This window comes from Protobothrops mucrosquamatus, unplaced genomic scaffold (assembly GCF_001527695.2).
Source record: "Protobothrops mucrosquamatus isolate PMUCROS unplaced genomic scaffold, P.Mucros_1.0 scaffold10280, whole genome shotgun sequence".
NCBI classification, from domain to species: Eukaryota; Metazoa; Chordata; class Lepidosauria; order Squamata; family Viperidae; genus Protobothrops; species Protobothrops mucrosquamatus.
The window spans coordinates 10,813-12,437 of record NW_015396067.1 but is presented as its reverse complement, the minus strand read 5'-3'; the positions used below and the strand labels follow the sequence as shown (position 1 = coordinate 12,437).

The window sequence follows — 1,625 nt, the reverse complement described above, 5'->3', positions numbered from 1 at the left end:
TAAAAAAAGTAGAACTGCAGTATAGCAGTCAAAATGCCAACTTTTAAAGCCCTGATGATGTTGGGTGGGCCCAACGAAAGCTTGGCTCATTAAATTTTTTACTATTTATTGCTTTCCTCTTGTTGATCGATATTTATTGGTTTTATCATATATATATGTATGTATGTATATACATATATGTATATGTATACACACACACACACACACACACACACGCACAGAGTGAAAGTAACTAATTCAAACACCAGGATAATATCAAACCAAAAACTGTTTAATACAAGTGCTGATATTATCCTGGTGTTCGAATTTCCTTACTTTCATTGCATGGCGCTACCCAGGATTTGTATTTTTAATATAATTAGACACTCACACACACATATAAAAAACTGGGGGAGGAAAATACACACACACAAACACACACACACACACACATCCCTAAGGACAGCATTGTCTTCTAAACCAGTGTTTCTCAACCTTGACCATTTTAAGGCATGTGGACTTCAACTCCCAGAATTCCACAGCCAGCATTGCTGGCTGTGGAATTCTGGGAGTTGAAGTCCACATGCCTTAAAATGGTCAAGGTTGAGAAACACTGGTCTAAACCTTTCTCATCCTGCTGTGACGAGAACAGCCCAAACGTATCCACCTTTTTAATACTTACAGCAACTGTAAGGAAGGCAGGTGAGAAAACATTCTGTCTTTTATTTCGGGAAAAGTTCCATTGACCAGGCTCCTAGGAAGAGGCAGCAGGAGAGAAAAATCAGCAGGAGCCTAACTCAAGACTTGTTACCGTAACTTCCCCAGCCTGGTGCCTCCAGATAATGGAATAAGAAGAGTTGGAAGGGACCTCGGAGGTCTTCTAGTCCAACCCCCTGCTCAGGCAGGAAACCCTATACCACTTCAGACAAATGGCTGTCCAGTCTCTTCTTAAAAGCCTCCATTGTTGGAGCATTCACCGCTTCTGGAGGCAGGTGGTTCCACTGGTTAATTGTTCTCACTGTCAAGAAGTTTCTCCTTAGTTCTAGGTTGCTTCTCTCCTTGATCAGTTTCCATCCGTTGCTTCTTGTCCTGCAAATTCAGGCGCTTTGGAGAAGAGCTTGACTCCCTCTTCTTTGGGGCAGCCCCTGAGATATTGGAAGACTGCTATCCTGTCCCCCCCTCGTCCTTCTCTTCATTAAACCAGACATCCCCAATTCCATCAACCTTTCCTTATATGTTTTAGCCTCCAGTCCCCTGATCATCTTTGTTGCTCTCCTCTGCACTCTTTCTAGAGTCTCAACATCTTTTTTACTTTGTGGTGACCAAACCTGAATGCAGTATATTCCAGGTGTGGCCTCACTAAGCTTTCTAAAGCGGTACTAATGCTTCCCGTGATTTTGATCCCATGCCTCTGTTTATGCAGCCCAGGATTGTGGTTTTTTGGGCTGAGAACTTCTTCAGCTAAAGTTTTTCTGCTTAAAAGGGGACTTTTTAGTTCTAAAATACGGAAGCATTTGAACGCCCCTGGCTTTTGGGAGCAGGCACTGATTTTTCCTGAAGCTGCCCTGCGCCACCACTGGCTGCCCCATCACCTGAGGGAGAGGAAGATGGAAAGCCCTTCGGAGCTGAAGAATCTAGGGGACCCA

At 43.8% G+C, this 1,625-nt stretch overlaps 1 protein-coding gene across 1 annotated transcript in view; it reads right to left on the bottom strand.

The window, feature by feature from the left end:
- The window catches only part of LOC107301153 (leucine-rich repeat LGI family member 2-like), a gene marked incomplete at both ends in the record, with an annotated part of 7,445 nt that extends 6,712 nt beyond the window's left edge, over nt 1-733 (bottom strand). Inside the window, one exon of the mRNA XM_015830415.1 lies at nt 662-733. Coding sequence (XP_015685901.1) covers nt 662-733 — 72 coding nt within the window. The remainder of the gene's footprint in view (nt 1-661) is intronic.
- Between the last annotated feature and the right edge of the window lie 892 nt (nt 734-1,625).